Source organism: Azolla caroliniana, unplaced genomic scaffold (genome assembly GCF_043228905.1).
Source record: "Azolla caroliniana isolate FFs.n. ecotype wild unplaced genomic scaffold, voAzoCaro1.0.p SCAF_14, whole genome shotgun sequence".
Lineage (NCBI taxonomy): Eukaryota > Viridiplantae > Streptophyta > Polypodiopsida > Salviniales > Salviniaceae > Azolla > Azolla caroliniana.
Window position 1 is genome coordinate 19,928,275 of NW_028230449.1, and position 18,159 is coordinate 19,946,433.

Below are 18,159 nucleotides of genomic sequence, written 5' to 3' on the forward strand. Positions count from 1 at the left end.
TTAGACATGCATATAATCGTTATATTAAAGAAGCACCATGCTTCTTGAAATTGTAATACAGATATACGCATACATTTTGAAAATGCCAACTTCGCAAGCTCTTGTCATATATATACATAAATGTTCGAAGGATAAGAGACTAAAACACACACCCTTAACTTTGTATCCCCCGGGTTTTCAAAAACCACGAGAATACCCCTAGCAAAAGATGTGTGTATGGAGGGGTATTACTGGTAAATACAGAAAACATGGGACCAATAACACCAAACAGATAAGCCGGAAAACAGAGACACAGAGAAACACAGAGACAAGAGAACAGAGACAGAGATGGTCGTGTCGCAAAACCTAGCCTCTCTTCCCGCCTCATCTTTCTTCTCCTGCTACCCATCCATCAACAATGGCCTTGGCTTCTGCTTCCGAATCCATCATCCTGAGCTGTCGCATCAAGGAAAGCTATGTTCCTTCAACACCGTGTTTGCGATGATGGTGATGAAAAGAAGGAGCAGGTTTGGCCTGAAGAAGAAGGCGGAGACGAGAAGAGCAGTGAGAATGAATGGCACCGCACACGAAGACAATGCTTCTTCCCCAGTATCAACTGCCGAGGCGGCTGTGGAGCTTGGTCTCTCACTCTTCCGAAAAGGACGGGTATGTATGTATCTATGTACCCGACCTTGCTTTTCATACTCTGTTTTACTTCATTCTATGAGCACAATGGATTCACTTGCGCTTTCCTATTTGTTAGAAGCATGGTTTGGAGCCTCAATATGGAACATGCATAATCCTTTGTACGAATATACTTTGTGAGCTGCAAAGTTTTAACCTTTATTTACAAGGTTTTTTTTTTCAATATTTGATACTTCTAAACAAATAAAGTTGTATACATCCTAATGGCTTATGGTGAAGGGAGTTGCATAAACTGACTGCACCAAAGTTGTTAAAGTAACTTGATTGGATATAGGTTTTCCTGATCGAATTGTATAAGATCTGGTCTCTATGCATTGCACTCAGATCTCACAATGGGTGTTTATTCATGCTTTATCTGCATGTTGAATTTGGCATGTTCCAAGATTTTGCCACATTAATTTATTGGTAGATATAACTGGTCATGAACATAAGTCTTTATGATAGCGAAAGCACCCCCTACACCTCCCCAAGCTGCCCAAGTAAGACCAGTTCCTTTACAAGATAAATGCTAATGAGGCTATCGATAGACTTCAAAATAGGAGAGGCCAAGGGCAACCTGTATTGGTTTCTGAGCACTTCTCACATGTGTGAGATAGTTTTGACTGAGTACTTGCCCACCCATATAGCAGAGACAAGAGAGGGCTTGAAGCACAATTGAGTACCTGGTAGAATCTTCATGGCACGATAATTGATGATCTCCATGATACAGACTTGACCACCCCATTTTGGATCTCATCCACAAGGAATTGATCCGTGTGATCAAAATAGACATTGTAAAGCTGGATACAACATGAATTTAGATGCCAAGATTATAGAATACGACAAGAATAATTTCCTGCACATATAGTGAGATGAGTTTGTCGCCCTCTATAGTTACATGTACCCACTTCTCACATTGCATTAGGTAGAATAGTTGGAGAGATCCACATCATGACACCAATTGCAGATTGAGGTAGGGAAATGTGAAGGGTTGGAATCAGATGATTCCCTCTACCAACTATTCTCTGTAGATTAGATTAGATTAGATATTTTTTAGCGTCCATAGAGAGGCCAATATTGACCCATGGGGCCTAAGTCCACAAGTTTTCTTGATGTGTGTCTTTGTCACTAAGAAGTGATATTCATACTTAGAGGCACAATGTCTCGATGTGTGAATAAGGCATACACATATGAGCTCAACCTTCTAGATGTTCTCTCTAGTGTAACACTCAAGTCATCACCCTCTCGTAATATGTCATCATAGCTTTCGCGAATTGCATTATATGTGGAGCATGTAAAACACAAGTGATACTAATCCTCCACCAACCTGTCTTCACATGCCTTAGATGCCTTTACATTTGATGGATTTAACACAACTTCAATATCTAACTTATGTGATCGACTACGAAGGAGCATCAGGGCTCTATGAGAGTTAATATTCATGTGGGTAATGAGATAAGGTTGAATATGATCAATAGGCCTTCTTTCCTTATATTGAACCCAACGTTCAAGGTTGATATTTGGAATGTAATATTCTAAATTTGTCCATTTAACATCTTCCCACTTCCTCCTTAGTGGTTCCATTAACCTTTCCTCAATAACTACATATTTTATAGCATCACTTGAAAGCTCTAAGTGATGTGCCATACTCCATCGTTTAAACCATTTTTTGATGTTAACTACCCAACTAGATGAGAGAATTTTGTTCTTGTGATTCTTTTGTAGTTTGCGTTGAATTTTCCAAACAAGATGTGGTAACATATGAGTTGGCATATTCTTGACTTTTATAATGTATCTATATACTCTTTATAGTGCCAATATCTCGATAAGTCAAGCACCTATTTCCAAGAGCATAAGGTGGTAGGAGGTGGTGAATTTAACTCCTAGTTGTCTCCTTAAAAACATCTTTTAGATTTTCTTAATCTCATTCCATGCATTAAGAGAGATAGTGCCTCCCCACACTACGCCATAAAACAAGACTTACGTTACCGTGGCATCATATCATTAGTTTCACTTCCCATCTTTGAGTATAACTCTAGTTGCATTGGTTTTTTCTAACATATAATAACTTTTCTAACTGACTTGAAGCCTAGGCTCAAAGCATACACTCCATTTATTTGTGGTGGGTACACCGAGACCAAGATACTTAAAGCTTTGCACAAATTCTGTATATTCTCCCTTATATGTAAACACATGGTATCATTGAGGCTGGATGGTTCACACTTCCATCAATTTTGTTGTATCCACATTTATAGTTAATTCACTACTTTGGCAAAATGGTTCTAATGGTTTGAGTAAATGTTGCATGCCATCAAAATCATATGAAAAGAGAACTAGATCATCCACAATTAAAAGCAATAAGATAAATTGTTGTAGAAGTTTTAGAGCATCTAATCCTTCTCTTGCAACCCTATTGACCACTTCTTCCAATTTATCAATGCATAAATCATAGAGTGTAGGTGATGGTGGACATCCTTGCTTAACCCCATGTTACTCTAAAAGTATGACGAGAATTCATTCTCAGTTTTTAGTTGGCATCTAACTTGCTCATATAATCCTGCAACTCGATACTCTTTTCACCATTCTATTTGAAAGCTAAATTTGTGAACTGTATCAAAAAACATTTTTAAAATTAGCAAAACAACAATAGAGTGTTTTCCCTTGTAGCGGACTTTCTTCCATATTTACTCTTTAAGTAACCAAATGATTCACATTGATGTGTTTTGATCTAAACCTTGCTTGCACAAGTGCTTGTTTGTTTCCACTTTCAGTCCATGTACGTCCTTTTGCTATTTAGATATAGTTGAGCTCGACATGATTCTGAGACACTGATTTATATGTCTTTCTTTGAAACAAGAGCCAATCATTCGGTAAACCTTGTTTTATAGCTTGATCTATAATAGTCATCATCCAATGGCGGGTATGTGGCATTGTTTATTTTAGGAGCTCACGTATAAGGAGGTTACATCTACTGCTTTGCCATTAGCCATCTTTTTTGTTCCTTTATTGACATCGTCATTATCAATGGATGTATTATAAGGTGTTTCAATGTTCTTAACCATAGGAGCCACTTCCTTATGCATATATAGCCTTTGTACATATTCTAGCATCTCTTCATTTGTAATTCACCTTCGATATCTTTCTTCTTACCATTGCATTGTCTCCATGCCAATCTTGGTTGGATTTCAAACACCATTTTTTTCTAGCATTTGGAAGTATCATCTACTCCTTCTCCTCACCACCTTTTTATATTGGTGCCATGCTATGGCTCTTTCACTTACCCTTTTTGCAGACGTATATAGTTTGAGATACATCTTGCGTTCCTCATCAAACCAAGAATTACATGGCAAACTAGATCTTTTATGTCCACCAACATGCATTTGAAAGTATTGATATCCTACCTCAAGGATAACATCTTTCAATATTTCCAATTTTCTTTCACATCATTACCTAAAGAGAGCTTTGACAAATGATTTTCGACTTCTTTTGCATATATCCCAGGTTTTTTGTAACAAGGTCGAATTATCTATCTTATTTCCCCTCACTCTATTACATTTGTTGGATAAACTTTTGAAAAGCAATGGAATACACATGTTGTGGGACATGAGACAAGTTAACCCAGTCAGACAAAGAACCATCACTAACTCCTCATAGTCACAAGTGTTAGAAATATTGAGAATTGTCTAGAAATATTTTACACACCGACAGAGATGTATTTGTTTCAATACAAACTTCCTATTACATATTAGAGTAGCTCACAATGTTAGTCCTCCCGTACATTCACACCTTAGAGCTTAGATTAGAATCTGGACTCCATGACTATAGAGCTAGTTGACACAGATAATAGTCACAACAGCTGTGTAAGAGAAAGAGGGTGTACATATATATTCTGTGTCTGGTATTATTATCACATTAAATGTGCAAATCAGTTCATAATAGTGGGGATATTCCTTTTTTGTCAACTAACTTGTCATTCTTAACCTGCCAATAGAGAATATTCTTCTAGTCGACGTGACTAGTCAATCCCATTACCCTACTTACCTTTTTATTAAATATGTTCTTTCCTACTCATCTAAGATTTCCCACATTGACACCTCATCAACCCATGTGGTTAGGTTCCACAATGGCTACTCCTCATTTGGGGTGCTATCACAAAATGTGCACTTTAAGAATATATGTGGGGATAAATTGACCACTTGGGGGGGTGATAATTGACTGTATCTAAAAAGTACACCCATATTCATCCCATGGAATTCAAGACACAATACATTGTTCCCTAGGGGATTCACAAACAGTAACATCTGTAGGAACCTCGTTGAACTAAATATTATTTCAATGATGATAAGATGCAAGATGTTTGTTGTTCACGACAATGAAGGTTGATTGGTGAAAATGTTGATATGCTTTTCACTCCAGGATGGTTGTTATTGTATTTGTGTGCACCATATGACCACCGTGATATTTTAAATAGATAAGCACATATCATCATACATGTTGAGGCCATCTTGCAGTCACTTAAGATATGACATTCCAAAGTTTTTTGCTTCTTGTTGGTTTTTTATGACATTAATTTCCTTCAAGACCTCACATCATATGTTCTGTTGCGTGAAACAGGTCAGGGATGCACTTTCTCAGTTTGATTTAGCTCTGACAATGGATCCAAATCCAGAAGAAACTCAGGCAGCTCTCTACAACAAAGCTTGCTGCCATGCACGGCGGTTAGTTTTCTTGTCTTTTGCCAATTTTGAGATCAAGATGTTCCATTGATGGAATTATATGTGGAATGATATAACTATGCTATTTTGTAATAGTGATGAAGACCAGATGGCTTCTGAATCGCTGCGGAGAGCTCTTCGAGAATATGGTCTTAAATTTAGTGTAATTTTGAATGATCCCGATTTAGCTAATTTCAGGGGGACAATTGAGTTCAAGAAATTGCAAGAGGAGGTGTGCCTTTGTGATGTTCTTCAGAATTTCTGTTGTAGTTTGTTAAGGGTAATTCATGACCACAACGTAATGTAGGAATATTTTACTCTTTCTGTCAGGCTAGAAAGGGTGGACAAGAAGTTGGCCCAGGATTTAGAAGGGATTTAAAACTCATTGGAGAAGTTCAAGCTCCATTTCGGGGTGTCCGAAAATTATTGTATGTTGTTTTCTCTGCTGCAGCTGGGATATCAACAATTATAAATGGACCTAGATTATTTCGTGCGATTCAAGGTGGAGATAATGCACCCGATCTTCTGGAAACAGTTCAAAACTTGGGGATAAACCTTGCTGGTAATGATTTGTGACTTATATGAGCTCTTGAATTTATTCACCTAAGCACTCATTCCTGTGAACCAATCCTTGGCAGAGGACATAATCTTGTATCTCTTGTATGATTAAAAGATTGAGATGGTTTCACAAAATATCAAAATTAACAAGCTCATCTCTGGATTGTACCGAAAGCAAGGGCATGCAGATGTTGGGCTGCTTATCAAAGTTTTTAATTACATTGTATTGCTGTTTTATTGCATACTTGAAAGAAAGAAATATATAAGATAACACATCTTTTCGTGAAAAACAATAAAAAGAGAAATATTAACATCTCTAAAAGGCCAGCATGGCGCATGAAATCTAATTTAATCTGTTATACTGCTATTCTTGTCTCTTAAAGTCGTGGAACAAAAAGAGAAATATTTGCTAACAATATTGTAAAAGCTTTAACAAAATCAGCAGATGAAGAAGCATAACAAGTCAAGAGGAATGGGGCTTTAATGGAATTGAAAATTGATATCCTTTGAAAATCTCCATTATGGGGTTGTCCAGTATGGAAATGTCATTGAATTGGGGAAGGTACCTTCGATGTGATCTAATAACTGGAGATACAGTGATCATGGCCATGGATGTGCGGCGCAAAACTATGGCTCTATCTACCATCACATCTATGAGCTGGGACTCCGACTGTGATGGGATGGTTGCGGGCATGAAATGCAGTTTTGCTATAAAGAAGTGTTTCAAACTTCATTGTCTGGGTGGGTCTTGTGATCATCATCTTTTATCTCAAGAGTCTGTGTACTACTCTGTGAAGGGGTGAAATTTTTTCATCGAAGATGCAATGGCAACTTTTTCATGGCAAAACTAGCAAATGTGCTCTTGAAGGCTATGTGGCTCATTTAAAGTGAAAAGAGATACCAAGAATGTGATTCGTAGATATGCACATTTACTAAACCTACATATTATTCAGCATGGCAACAATAGTAATGGTAAAAAATGTAGAGCTAATGGGTTGTGAAGCATGAAGAGAATGTTTCCCTAGAATATTGTACATAAAGTATCCAATGTCCATGCCATGATTCCAAGCCGTCTTTCTCTCTCGACCATAAACACATTCCTGAAGTTTACCTATGTCTGCTCTCTTCCTTTTTCAAATGAAGTATCGAAAACTAGATCTTGTGCTGATATTGTTTTCTTTGTTTCAATTTACACATATTTAATGTTGGTGTCTGAAGTAAAATTCTGTTCTAGAGTTTTGCAGGAATTATTGTTTTTGTGGCATTGTTCATATGGGAGAGCAGAAAAGAAGAGGAACAGCTTGCTAGAATATCCCGAGATGAAACTCTATCTCGCCTACCATTGCGACTCAGTAAGAACCGTGTGATAGAACTTGTTCAACTCAGAAACACATGCCGTCCTGTAAGATCACCATTTTTGAAACCTTTCTAAGTAAGCAATGTTAATGGTAGGTAATCAATGCTGATGTGCTCTTATGCTACCGTTGCATTGCTATATAGTTGATCTTGGCTGGTAGCAAAGATATGGTGACGAGAGCCATCCAACGTTCAGAGAGGTTCCGCTCGGAGCTACTTGAAAGAGGGGTTCTTCTGATTCCTTTGATCTGGAATAACACAAAAGAAGAACTGAGCAAAAAGGGATTCGGAGGGTCGGCAACTGCTGTATCTGCAAATGCTCCAGCTGCAGTATATATTGATCCTTAACTTTTATGTCAGATGAATGTTTTCTTTGTGTTTGTCGTGTTACTGTCTCAGTAATGAACGTTTTGATTTTGTTTGTTTCCTGCTGCATTCATGGAATGTCCTTATTACGATTTAATTTGTGTATGTCTCTGATATATGATGTTTATGACTAGCTTAAAATATTTTTCAGACATGTTTATAGGATGATTTTGAGGCTCGAGCAAAGAGTATAGCATTAAAGACTGTAGAGCAAGCGGAAAGGAGCTTCAAAGCTGAAGTAATTTCTCCACTGGAATGGGAAAGGTGATTGGCTAATTCTTGTCTCAGTTAGGAATTACCAATACCAAAAGCAATCATATTACTGCCCTTTGGAGTTAAGTCGTATACTCCAGAGTAGTTAGATAAAAATGTAGCGATATACAGAATAAATGTGTCTTAATACGAATATTGCATGTATGTAACAGCTTGTGTGATAAGTAAGATTATTAATGCAGTGTGTTTTTATCTCTCTTTAGTCACTGGATTTGACGCACAATGCTCTTCTGGAGCTGGTAGAAAATATTGGGTTGTTGTAAAGGCTTGATTCTGAAATTTCTAAAACTAAATAATTATGTTTTGACCATTTGTGTGGCTTCATCTTGCAGATGGGTGCAAGAGGAGCAAGAATCAAAGGGTGTTACTCTAGGGGCTGATGTCTACATTGTTCTGAGATTAGATGGACGTGTCAGGAAATCAGGAGTGGTATTTCTCTAAATCTGAAGCTTGTATGTATGTATGTATGTATGTATATATGTATGCACAAACATTTTTGTTGATACATAACTTTGTAGGTTTTGTCATAGCAGCTATAAGAGGTTTTATTCTCTTTGGATGAATGTGATATGCAGGGCATGCCAGACTGGGCTGAGCTTGTCAAAGAGCTTCCTCCTCTAAATGATCTAGTAAGCAAGCTTGAAAGATAGGCAATTCCTTTTTTTAAATGTGCGAGATGTATTCTCCAAGGCTCCTTATTGTAATCATCAGTTTCTAATGTGTTATGGTGATCTCGCCTTTCAATATGCTCCCTCCCTCCCTCTCTCTCTGAAAACACACAATGATATTAAGAAATGTGTGAAGAACTTAGAACACTCCAATGGTAACACAATTGATTTGTGTCACTTTTAAAATAACAGGACAAGCTGAATCACCAATAGTTATAAGCTCCACTAATTTGTTTTGTTATAAACAATTGCTACACAAATGCTGTCTTCAACTTCTGTATATTTATTCTAACTCCATGCCAACCACCATCCCAATTATTATTCAATCCCCAACATCTTAGAAAGCGGAAAAGGATCTCCATCTTTGATCTTGGGTCAAGCTTTTTAGATAACATGATGTCCTTTCTCTCTCTCTATAGCATCCTATAATTTAACTAGACTATCATCTAGTTTCAAGGATTTTAAATATGCAATACAGTCTCTGAGGCCCCTTGTAATTGTCCAATACTTTAGCTAAACTATTAGTTTCAGAGATTGCGACTATGCCAATTGTAGTTTCTAAGGTCCCAATGTTCCTTATGTGCAAAGAATAGCCAATTGAGAAGCTCATGTGGAAAACTTTGTCCGAGCACAATTTGAAGAACTGCAAATTATAGTAATTGTCCATCTTGGAAAAATTGAGCTAGTTTGAGTGGTAATCGAGACAGTAAGGATTTGAAGCCCCATGGTTTTTCAATCCATTAAGAAATATCCCAATTATGCACGTTATAAATTATATAAGAAGCATCAAAGGTGCAATCTAATTTTCTAAAACGAATCAAAGCAATCACAATTTTGCCGAGTAGGATATTTGGAAAAAGCGCCATTGATACAATTTAGTCGCAAATGTTTTTCATTGGAGAGCAACCTAAGAGAACAAATAGGTGCCTATTTAGGGTTGTGTGAGAAATAAAGTAGCTTGTAACCAAGTCCTTTAACCTTTGATTGTCTTGTCTCTTCGCACTTGAGAAAAGCACTTGTAGACATTGCCAGTAACTGTATGGTTTGATTTCATGATTCCCCTAAACCGAGAAAGGTAGCTCATAACCAAGTCCTTTTACCTTTGATTGTCACGTATCTTCACACTTGAAACCAGTAACTATATGGTTTGATTTCGTGATTCCCCTAAACCAAAAAAGGTAGCTCATAACCAAGTCCTTTTACCTTTGATTGTTGCGTATCTTCACACTTGAGAAAAGCACTCACAGATATTGCCAGTAACTATATGGTTTGATTTCGAGATTCCCCTAAACCTTTGAGGTATATACAGACGTTTGATAGTAGACCACACACACTCATAAACATTGGTGGTAACTGCATTGTTTGATTTCGCGATTCCCCTACACTTTTAAAGTACATATACATAGACATTCAATAGCGAACAGGGAATCATATTTGCTACAATATCCAAATGAAAGTAATAAACCAGTTACTATACAACTATATGTCATTCATTTACAATGAAGAGACCCTTTGGTCCTCCGTTTATGGCAATGGAAGAATAGTTATTTGTGTTCTTAAATAGTACAAGTATGAAAACTTTATCCTCAATTATACTACATACTAATGCCGCATCATCTAATTGTGTAATAATGTCATTCACTGTCCCCTAAAGAGACTAGAGATACAGCTAATACTCATCATAACCATCGTCATCATCGTATTCATCAGCAGCATATGGCAGCTCAAAGTTTGGAGCTTCATTTTCTTCTCTTTCATTCCCCACATCTTCATCTTCATCTTCATCTTCATCCTCCACTTCACCATTGTCAAGTTCCCCTTCTTTCACACTTACTTCCTCCTTCATGCCAGCCACCTCACTATTAATTACATTGCTGTCAGCCCAACTCACACGTTTCTCTTTAACCATGTTTGCATCCTCTGCCTTCTCATCATTTTTGCTCGTGTTCTGTTTTAATAATAAATTAATCAATGTGTGAACCTCTCTCTCTCTCTCTCTGGTTGCACCATGGTATCAAAAACCTTGAAATTGAGAGAACCTAGTTTGATTCTGTACATGGGCTCAGCCTGACCCCATAAAGTATTTCAATCTCTCGTGGATTACATATATCTGTGTTAAAGAACAGGCATATCTCCCTCCACGATGAGACTAGTAAACAACTGGCTTGTGGACAAATAATCAGCTTCTTAAATGGGCCTCCAACTAGAATGTTGAGATCTCTGGTGGCCTGTTGGTTTGAAAAGCTTGGACTGATAGTGGCGCCAGCATGTTAAACACAAAGGGAGGGGAATTAGCTAAAGATCCCATGCTCTAATCTGGTTCATGGTGTGGTGACAAACTACCTGAACAGTCCATTCTGTATAATCTGTCAGCAAGAGCTCGACCCTATTTCCATATATTAACGTAAGGGTAAGAGTCAGGGTGTTCTAGCAAATACATGCCAATATGAGCTTCACCCCGTAGACAGGAATCATGTCTCAAGAGAAGAAAAAACTGATTTGATCATGGATGCTTAGTCTGACTAACTATTTTCCAAAGAAAGAAGTACCTAGATTTCATGGATGAAAGGAGAGTGGTGTTAAAATCCCTTCAGCTTTGAGACAGACAAGATATACAGATCTGACGGCTTACGTGATCACCATTGAGATTGTATAGGCGAGATCTAGTAATCTGTATTTTTTCCATAAATGGACAAGCAGAGTTTACTAGGTGTTCAATTCCCTATTAATGCCTTATAATCATGACAAAGAAAATTAAATGCACAAAAAAAATCCCTCCAAAAATAAAATAAAAGAAACAAATACAGATGTTTACAGAATTGGCATCTAATGAACATATAGAAACGATTCAACGACATATCCAAGCCATCATGACTAAAAATATATATAATATTCATACCTTTCCATCAAATAAATTTTCCAATGCACTGTAGTTAACTTTTGAGCTAAGCTTCTGCAATATAAAAGGCATCAAGAAAGACATAATTGTCCTCAGATAGGGCTGGGGTATATGAAATCGTCTGGCAAAAAGAAGAGGATGGAAATCTTACAAATTTACCTTGGTTTGGAGCATTTGTTTGGTGGCCTCAGTAGCAGTTTCAGCAGGTCCTTTACTTTTTGCTTCCTCTCGTTTTCGTTTTCTATCCTGGTGTGCATGCATATTAGGAATTTTATAAAACTTCTAGACAAGCAGAGGCGGTAATACATGAAATGTCTATATTATATTGCAAATAAGAGTGCTGTGATTCAAAACAAGAACCTTTTTCAACTCAGCAACTGCAGCAGCAGCAGCAGCAGCAAGCTCAACAGAGTCGGCACCAGCAGCAGCAAGAATAGCAGCTTGTGCCGCTTGACTGGCAGCGAAAGCCTCTTCTTTGGCTTGTTGCGCCTGGTATTATCAAAATATAAGGATGCTGTTTTTTAATGATAGGAAAATTGGTACAAAAAACATTTGAGCCCACTACCTCCAGATACTCTTTATTCATTTCTGTCCAGATGATTGTCTTTAACCGAATCTCTTCTTGATTATGAAGATAAGCATCCACCTTTATCAAAATGTTTGTGTTTATAAAACATAAAGAGAATTCAAGAAGACTTGCTTTCAAGAAAATACGCCACTCAAATTAGTTACCTCATCATCATCAATGTCAGAGAATGTGTTCTCATCCCCAACAAGCTCTTCGGGTGAATCAAGCATTGTTGCAGGTTTCAGTTCACAAGAATCAAGGTCCTTATGAACACAATCATCAACTTTAGACATTTCAGCAGTATCACATGTGTTTTCTCCATCAGATCCATATTCAGCTCTGCTGAATGAGCATTCCTAGAAAGAAACAATACTCAATGACCAGATAAAAGTGACAATATATAACATTAAGTCTTTTATTCTGGAAAATAGTTGCTGAAGTATGTAAAGCTGATCTTTTGTTTACATACTTGTGATGGTTGCTAATGATCAAACATTAGAATTCTGGTAAATCACATTTATTCCATTCAAAACTCTAGCCAAAACATAATGAATTAAATGCCCTAGAAAAAACTTATGTTGTTTACAGAGAAAGGATGGAAGATGCTTAAATGAGTGTGCAATCAATCAGTTGGCATGTGCCGTCTGCAAACATTTCTTAATAATAACTTAACAATAAAAGTTAAAATAAATCTAAACTAGTTTTTAGTAGGTGCAACTGGGAAAAATGGCCAGGGATTGGTAGAGAGCTCAATAAATAGATTCTGAACCTACTAACTAACTAGATGGGCAGGTCTGCTCATTGTGAAACAGTTTGCAATCTGTCGTGAAACCATGTTTCAGAACCCAATGATGCACTAAACTGAGGAAAATGTGCTTTGCTGCATGCGACATATAAAGATCAGATTTAAATGGTTTCCTCTACTTCCCCATACTCATTGTTAATAATCTAGGAGACCACCTCTCACAAAACGAGAGCATATGTAAGTCTCAATTTATCTGTAGAGTTGTGAAACGTACATAAATGAGACTGAATTCCAAACATTCAAGGAAAAATTGAATTGTTTCATGAAAATATTTGCAATGTGTTTACACCATTTGAACTTTGGTCATAAAGATGAACAAGTTGCAAATATACAAGAGTTAGAAACACTACTCTCAATCTCATAAGAGAAAATGTTATAGGCCAACATAAAAGAGAAGGAATTGAATGAATTGTACAGAATAATGTCCTTTCCACCATTTACTTGTATCGTGGGTTAAGCCACATACCTTTTTATTTAATGAAGCAGAAGTGTTTTGCAGTTTTGTCACATCACTTTCAGTAGGATTTACATTGTCTGCAGTATGTACATCACCATCGATAGGGCTTCTCTTTCCTTTATCTCTCTCGACTCTCAGCAAATCATCCTTTGATACTTCCAGGTTTACTCCCTGTCTTTTAGGACGGCCCCTCCCTCGCTTCTCTTTCTCTTCTGATATTTTAATTTTATCCTTTCCATAGTTAGCAGCACTTGCCTGTTCCTCTTGTAGTTTCTGCTCAGCCTCCATTCTTGTCTTCTCTGCGGCTTGGAATGCAGGGGGGGCCGAACCTCCTTCAAGGCCGCCTGAAACCCTCACAAACTGCACAGATTCAGCATTCAGTAATATGCCTACCTATGCAATCGGAATTATTGAAGAGTTTCAGCTTTCAAAAAATGACATTAAAGAATTACATTTACCTCCTCATAACAGCTTTTACATAGACCAACTGCAAAGTGGACTGCTCCTGAAACCTTGTGCTCACATAGAACCTCTTGCTTAGCATCAACTTTACACGTTATTTTAGGCGGCTCAATTACTTGAGAAAGCAATTCATACTCTTTTGCCCGTGCTTCGAATTCCTCAGCCTGAAAAGTGCTTTTTGAATAGCCAGGATCAGATACTATGAATATATAATATGCATGCACATGAAAGCATTTGCCCATAGATATGTTACCCACAGTTAAGCTTCCAGACTCAGTTTTCTCAAACTCAATCAAACGCTTGGTTAGAGTTCCTTCACATATATGAACAACACTGACCTGCCAAGAAAGAAGAATATTACGAACCTTCAAAAGGAATTTCTCAAAGTGGTACGCTAACCACTAACATATTACCACATCTGTTTTTGTGCACTCAAATCCATGAATGTGTGCTGATATAAACAATGCCGCACCACAAATTCCACTTGGTCTTCTGCCAGTCTGTAGTTTTGCCAAATTAACACATTAAGCAATTCATTCTATAAAGAACTTCTATGCTACATGCACAGAATAAGACCTGCATCCAATCCCGCTTCATGCTTGCTACCAGCCTGAGAGCCATGTTAGCAATTGGATGAAACTTCTTTTCCTGACCAGATGTTTTCCTGACCAGCCCTGTAAAGAGGAACCACACGTAAAATGATAATCACAACAGCTACACTCCTTCAGACCATCAGTTTCCTAACAAAAGGTAATCACAATAACAATTACACTGCATATTGTACATCCTATTTTTACCTTTATACAATCCGTTTGTATCAGGAAGACAAGAGGGATGAGAGAAAACAACCAGATCAATTACATGCTGTCAATACAGACAAATGTACACAAATACATGAAACCTCAATATATACAGCCACTAAAATTCTACACTGCCAGCAATGAGCATCGATAAACTTCCTCTTGACTTCCCCCCATTGCCATCAGCTGGCAAGATTTACCTGGGAAATTATCACTGTGGATTACATTTTAAATAAAGGACTCATTATAAGGGTAGACCACATACATCAATGCCATCTTCACTACAGTAACTGGAACACGTGTGTTGGCCTTACGCAACCATGCTTGTGACGGGATATGCCTTAAGTATCCCTTTTATGTAAACCCCCTTAAAGTGCCTCGATTTAAGGGAATCCTACCAAATGCAAGTGGATCTCAACGACCAAGTGCATTAAACAAGTAGCTGTTGGAGCATTAAATGCTCATTGGTGAGGTCACCCCTTTTTTCCTAGAGTCTGGCTGCTCACTGTAAGATTTGCTGGAATACGTCTACTACAGAACCATGCTTTCTAGTTTTCATTTGCATTGTCTCACTCTCCCCGTCTTAATCTTTTGTTAATTAATTACCCCTTTAATACATAAGTTATATGTCCATTACATCAAGAAGAGAGCAAGAATAATTTACGATCAGTAAAACGATGAATAAATAGACTTGGATCAACTGGTTTTTGCATGATAGGGTGCTGTTCTAGGCTTAAAAGCTGGCAAAGCTGAAGGAAAACACCGCCCAGCACATACCTGCCAAGAAATTCAAAAACTGTAATAGTAAAATACAGTTCAGGTCTTTCAATGTTCTTCAATTCAGAATCACTACAATACTTTACGTACACACTAGTTTGCAGAAAGTCTGAGAAGTCAATCAGTAGGAATGGCTTTTGTTCTTGCCTGTGAGGAACAAACACACATCAGAATAGAGAGAAATCACCATAAAAAACAACAGGTACAACAGTGACACGAGCAACAGACTGCACCTGCAAATGATATACAAGCATGCAGCTGCAACCTGATTTGTTCTACGGCCTCTGGTAAAGTTGCGTTCTACTGCAATCTATTACCACAATTGAACATAAACAGAATAACATGAATACCCAGAGTTGAAAAATGATGGCATAAAGCTCAGAACTCATTATCCATTAAACGAACTTACAACATATAAGCGATGGGCAGCATTTACTACATCCTCTCTGCTACTTATACAAAGAAAATCTGCAATGTCACTTATCTCATTCCGTCCTGTAAAGGGGTTACGAGAATGATCCAAAAAGCTTAATTATCTTACAAAACGGCCATTAACAGATAATAAGTGCTTAAAATCTATAAAAACACATGAATAAAAATAGAATCTCGTGATAAAGCACATAAACATATTATTTATTCTTCTTTGCAGTCTGCACCTCAAGGGCAAGTAAGAAGCTACAAAACAATATCCATCCCCTCCTAAAAACCAGTGACCCTATTCAATTTCTTCTCCAACCTTCAAGGGTTTCAGGTAAACCACCAAAATCATTCAATGTATGTTACAATCTTCAAGCAATTCCCCAAAATATCCTGCAGATCATGCCATAATTCTAAAGCATCCAACGTATTTATACCTGTATAATCTGCCTTCCCAATTACATTTCTAACATTATGCATAGCTGTTTGGAGCACCAATCATTGAATCTATCACATATAGAAATAACTAATACAAGAAAACCATGCCACCTCAATATCCCTGCTCTCAAGGCTTCACCTAGAGATGTCTCCTCACAATCATCATCTGCTCAAAAGACTAATGCTCAAGCTATGATCCCTATCCATCAGTAATATTAGAACAAGACCTTAAGTTTTGCCGTCCATCAAGGCTGGACCTTGGGATGATCCTCCCAATGATCGTCCACACAAATGCCTAATGCTCCAATCAAGGATCTCTATCCATAGTCAAATTTGAAAAAAAAACCTAAAAAGTACCATCACCACTGGATCTATCACACTACAGAAATGACAAATACGAGAATACAATGACACCCTAGCATAGTTATGCTCTCGAGGCTTGAATTAGGAATGACTCTTCACAGTTCAAAGATCAAGCAATGTTACCTATTAATTATTAAAATTAGATCAAAATCCTAAGACTTGCCATCTGTTGAGGCTGGACTGAGGGACGACCCTCACAATGATCATACTCTCAAATTACTAATGCTCTAATCAACAATCCCTATATATTGTCAAAATTAGAGCAAAATCCTAAGAATTGGCATCGCCACCAGATCTATCACACTGTAGGAATGACTAATACAAGAATATCATGAGGCCCAAAATTAGTTGTCCTCTCGAGAATTGATGTAAGGATGATGCACAGCTATCATTGGCTCCAATGAGTAATGCTCCAATCAACTGTCCCTATCCATCATAAAAAATGTGGCAAAACTTTACGAGCCACCATCATGCCAGATTATAGAGTTTCCGGTCATTATTTAGTGAACAAAAACTGAGGTGTCCATAGAGGGGTTCTTCTGCTTTAGAGGAAACATTGGAGGGGGGAATACATTTCAATTTAATCCTACATTGAGCTGACAAAATAGTACAGGAGGACACACACATAAAACCGTCTTCAAGGGTTCTTCAAGGAGATCGCATCCAGAAGGATTACAATGTTCCCTCAAAATGAAGCTAGGTTCCCAACACATACAAAGAGAATAGTGTTACCTTTCTCCAATGTTTTCTCATGTGAATCAGTTGCATATGCACGTCCTTCAGTTCCAGAATTGTCTCTATACTGCCGATCGCGCACGAAGTTACCTTGAAGTTGACTCTGTAGAAGAACATAAACCAAACCAACTCAAAAGAGAGATAAATGAAAACAGAGGAAGGGGTGTATAGAAATTAGCTGCCGTGCCCTCTCATCTTCATGAGTTGAGAATCCTCACCTGACCATCCGAGCTCTTCACAAAAGTGGGATCTGAAGAATAAACATTGTCATCCAGCACTCGCCCACAGCCCGTGCAACACCTGGAAGCCTCCCGTCATAGCCGAAGGACAACAATTCTCTCTCTCTCTCTCTCTCTCTCTCTCTCTCTCTCTCTCTCTCTCTCTCTCATCTCATAGGATCTAACACAGAAATAACGAAATGCCCTCCGTCTCTCTCATCTAACAGGATTTATCTCAGCAAGCAGAAGACTGGTGACTTCATGGCTCCCCCCACCCCCCCGCCCCCCCCTCTCTCTCTCTCTCTCACACACACACACACATACACATACACACACAATTAGCAGGATTTATCACAGAGAAGGATGGCTCACGTGAAGCCATTGACGTCGTCAGCTTCCGCATGCTGGTCCTTGGCGCAGTAACTGCACCACACCATCTCTGGGGCTGTCTCTGCTCAGGCTCAGCCTCAGCCTCGGCCTCGGCCTCTGTCGCTGTGTCCTTTCCTTTCCCCTGCGCCCCGGGTTCAAATCCACCTCCGCCTTCGAAGTCTCTACTATGCATAATACATATCAATAAAATTCTGAGAAGAGAAGGCACCGTATATGTATATGTATGTCTAT

The 18,159-nt window shown here is 38.1% G+C and overlaps 2 protein-coding genes across 3 annotated transcripts; one reads left to right on the top strand and one right to left on the bottom strand.

Annotated features, from left to right (window-relative positions):
* The first annotated feature begins 281 nt into the window (after positions 1-281).
* On the top strand, positions 282-8,675 carry LPA1 (tetratricopeptide repeat (TPR)-containing protein). 2 transcript variants are annotated; one of them, XM_087330556.1, is made up of 9 exons: positions 282-645; positions 5,278-5,381; positions 5,475-5,610; positions 5,709-5,940; positions 7,181-7,338; positions 7,437-7,622; positions 7,822-7,922; positions 8,264-8,360; positions 8,507-8,675. In XM_087330556.1, exons 1-9 carry the CDS (start codon positions 328-330, stop codon positions 8,579-8,581), a joined length of 1,407 nt encoding a protein of 468 aa, XP_087186682.1. In that variant the 5' UTR covers positions 282-327; the 3' UTR covers positions 8,582-8,675. The 2 variants fall into 2 exon arrangements, 1 of the variants encoding a protein (XP_087186682.1); XR_015530846.1 differs by lacking the exon at positions 8,507-8,675 and having other exon boundaries at positions 7,810-7,922; positions 8,264-8,285.
* Positions 8,676-10,032: 1,357 nt separating this feature from the next.
* Positions 10,033-18,086, bottom strand: LOC147855808 (transcription factor IIIB 60 kDa subunit-like). Its single transcript, XM_087330130.1, has 18 exons — positions 17,911-18,086; positions 17,539-17,620; positions 17,318-17,423; positions 15,777-15,862; positions 15,601-15,677; positions 15,458-15,514; positions 15,255-15,367; positions 14,367-14,464; positions 14,204-14,290; positions 14,048-14,128; positions 13,787-13,954; positions 13,338-13,688; positions 12,231-12,422; positions 12,064-12,144; positions 11,859-11,987; positions 11,658-11,744; positions 11,499-11,552; positions 10,033-10,547 (listed from the first exon to the last, which is right to left on the bottom strand). Exons 1-18 carry the CDS (start codon positions 17,973-17,975, stop codon positions 10,269-10,271), a joined length of 2,193 nt encoding a protein of 730 aa, XP_087186256.1. The 5' UTR covers positions 17,976-18,086; the 3' UTR covers positions 10,033-10,268.
* Between the last annotated feature and the right edge of the window lie 73 nt (positions 18,087-18,159).

Excerpts from the sequence above, each read along its gene's own strand:
- LPA1 (XM_087330556.1), top strand. The coding sequence starts at position 328 with ATGGTCGTGTCGCAAAACCTAGCCTCTCTTCCCGCCTCATCTTTCTTC. Across the intron at positions 5,941-7,180 it reads CTTGGGGATAAACCTTGCTG|GAATTATTGTTTTTGTGGCA; the intron begins GTAATGATTTGT and ends AGAGTTTTGCAG. Across the intron at positions 8,361-8,506 it reads GTGTCAGGAAATCAGGAGTG|GGCATGCCAGACTGGGCTGA; the intron begins GTATTTCTCTAA and ends TGTGATATGCAG.
- LOC147855808 (XM_087330130.1), bottom strand. The coding sequence starts at position 17,975 with ATGGTGTGGTGCAGTTACTGCGCCAAGGACCAGCATGCGGAAGCTGAC. Across the intron at positions 15,368-15,457 it reads GACTTTCTGCAAACTAGTGT|GTATGTGCTGGGCGGTGTTT; the intron begins GTACGTAAAGTA and ends ATTTCTTGGCAG. Across the intron at positions 10,548-11,498 it reads AAAATTTATTTGATGGAAAG|AACACGAGCAAAAATGATGA; the intron begins GTATGAATATTA and ends TTATTAAAACAG.